Source organism: Penaeus monodon, chromosome 43, assembly GCF_015228065.2.
Source record: "Penaeus monodon isolate SGIC_2016 chromosome 43, NSTDA_Pmon_1, whole genome shotgun sequence".
Lineage (NCBI taxonomy): Eukaryota > Metazoa > Arthropoda > Malacostraca > Decapoda > Penaeidae > Penaeus > Penaeus monodon.
Window position 1 is genome coordinate 29,128,559 of NC_051428.1, and position 2,500 is coordinate 29,131,058.

The 2,500-nt window shown below is 30.0% G+C and overlaps 1 protein-coding gene across 1 annotated transcript in view; it reads left to right on the forward strand.

The window, feature by feature from the left end:
• LOC119568421 (flavin reductase (NADPH)-like) overlaps nt 1-2,500 on the forward strand; it is a 10,566-nt gene that overhangs the window by 6,212 nt on the left and 1,854 nt on the right. The window contains exons 3-5 of the mRNA XM_037916943.1: nt 1-11; nt 316-407; nt 537-704. The exon at nt 1-11 is cut by the window's left edge and continues 96 nt beyond it. Of these exons, the coding sequence (XP_037772871.1) occupies nt 1-11; nt 316-407; nt 537-704 (271 nt within the window). The remainder of the gene's footprint in view (nt 12-315; nt 408-536; nt 705-2,500) is intronic.

Consider the following 2,500-nt stretch of genomic DNA (forward strand, 5'->3'; position numbering starts at 1 on the left):
CAACCAGTGACGTGAGTAAAGCTCTAAATGCACTTGAGGTTAATGTCCTGTAAGGGTGCATTTTTATTTGTCTTGTATACTGTAAATGAAGATATGTGAATAAGAGTGAATAGTTTTACAATGCAAAAAGTGAGCTTTTTTTTCTAACCTTTTTCAGTAATTGCCATGATGACCTTTTATTTTTCATATACACTATAAGTAAAAAACAAAAAACCTTTACTTGTAAAGAGTTTCTTTTGCAGTATGAATAGCCCATAGCAAAAATAGGATATCCATATGAATATTACATTTATTATCCTTTTTATTTTTTTGCAGTGGTTATACCGAGTCAATGAAAGCTATTGTTGGTGCCATGCGTAATGCAAACATCAAACGTATTGTAACAATGACTGCTTGGTACACTGACAGTAAGTAACTGTTAAGCAAAAGAAAATACATAGTGAATCAACCAAGGATTATAGAATGCTTTTTTTCTTTCTTTCTTTCTTTTTTTTTTTTTTTTTTATTGTAAAACTCACCCTCTTATCTTATTCCAGCCTCTGTTGCTCCTCGAATGGGTTTCTTGGTCAACTGGGTGATTGTTCCTATTCTGCGCCCTGTCTTATTGGGCATGTTTGATATGGAGAAGTTCATTAAGGAAAATTGTTCTGATCTCAACTACACTGTTGTGCGACCTCCTGGACTGGGCAGCGCACCCAGAACAGGTGAGAGAGTGATTTTTTATTTTTATTATTATTATTTTTTAACAAGGCATTTAAACTCTATTTATTTATTCTTTCACAATTTAAATATATATCTGTATTTAAAAACCTACAAGAGGTTAAAGACAGTTTGTCAAGTTTAAAATAAAGGTTGTGAAGTCTATTCTCAGAAGATTTTGATATAAGTAAGGGAATCCTAGGGATTATGTGCGAAAATATTCTGGAGAAAGCCAGTAATTTCCTCTTTAGGCTGTTTTTCTTCAGATATGTACTACATCAGCTTCACATCAGCACTGTGCTGTAATTTTAAGGAAATATATAGAATATGTATCATGTTTCCAAATTAGGAATGGTCAGGTAATCAGAAATGGATAGTAAAAGTAACATAATCTGGATTATTTGGATATTTAATATGAAAATAGTAAATGAATAAAGATAATGATGTGATAGAATTTAAATATATTTTTACATGTTTGAAAGACAGATGATAAGCTCATATAGATATCATCGCAAAAATTTGGTTTGAAAAATATGCACACAGCATTACAATAGTTTGAATTTATGTACCTTGTAACACACAGATCACAATCGGAAAGGATTATTAAGTTCCATTTTTTTTTTAACAAGGTGAAGATGTACTTGAGATGTAGGACACAATTGGGTAAATACATGTCCAAATGACACTACGTATTTCAAACCTGTCATTTCTCAAATAATTATCATCACTAATTGGTCACCCTGTTATCAGTCATCACCAAGCTATCAATGGCATCTTTATTTTGATTAAAAAAAAAAAAAAAAAAGGTCTGGAATGACCAATTTGGTCATGTCACCTATTTATTGGTGTAAATTATTATTGGTGTAAATTACAAGTTTCTTGTTTATTGATCTGATAAAAGAAGTTATTTATTTTATATGGTGAGAGGAGTTGATCAAAATTTGATTATAATCATAAAAAAAAATTAATAAAGGAACTGTGTTGGATGGGTACGTACAATGGGCATGCCATGTACGTAGATGCCATGCCCACTGTGAGTTTACTTTATTAATTATTTTTACACATAGATGGCTACACTTGTACTAAGTCACCAATGAGCCAATTACGAATACTGCCTGGCTCCTCCATTTACCCTTCTCCATGATTTATGAAAATATTTTACGTTATCTTATTTTGCTGTTGTCAATATTTATAACATTACAGTAATTATAATGTCTATAATAAAAATAACACCATCAATATTCATAGCATTAGTAAAAAAAAAAAAAATTCCCACCAATTCAAGGAAAGGTGAAATCAGGTAAGGTCACAAGGTCTACTAATTGACTCCTTTGTGGCTAAGCACTGGCAGAGCCATCTATGTGCAGAGACATTTCACAAAAGAAATTTAAAATGAGCACAGAATTTTCCCAGGAACATTGTGTAATATAAATATCACCTCTGTGAGTCTAACCGTGCTGGACTGTCATACATAATGTAAAAATTACAGAAACTACAAAGTAGATTTTGTGAAATATTGAATTAGAATGTTAATTTTGCATATATACTTCAAACGAATACACATGTGGTCTAAACTAAATTATTGATTTTTATTTCATCATAGCAAAATTTAACCCTTGTTACAAAAATAGAGTTGTGAAATGAACCAGTAAAAAAAGATATTTTTTTATAGTTTTTCCCGTTTATTTATTTTTTTATTTTTTTATTTATTTATTTATTTTTTATTTTTTTTTTTTTTTTTTTTTTTTTTTTTCATATATAGCAAAGTGCAGTTATATTTTCATACTTCTGTCTTACAGCT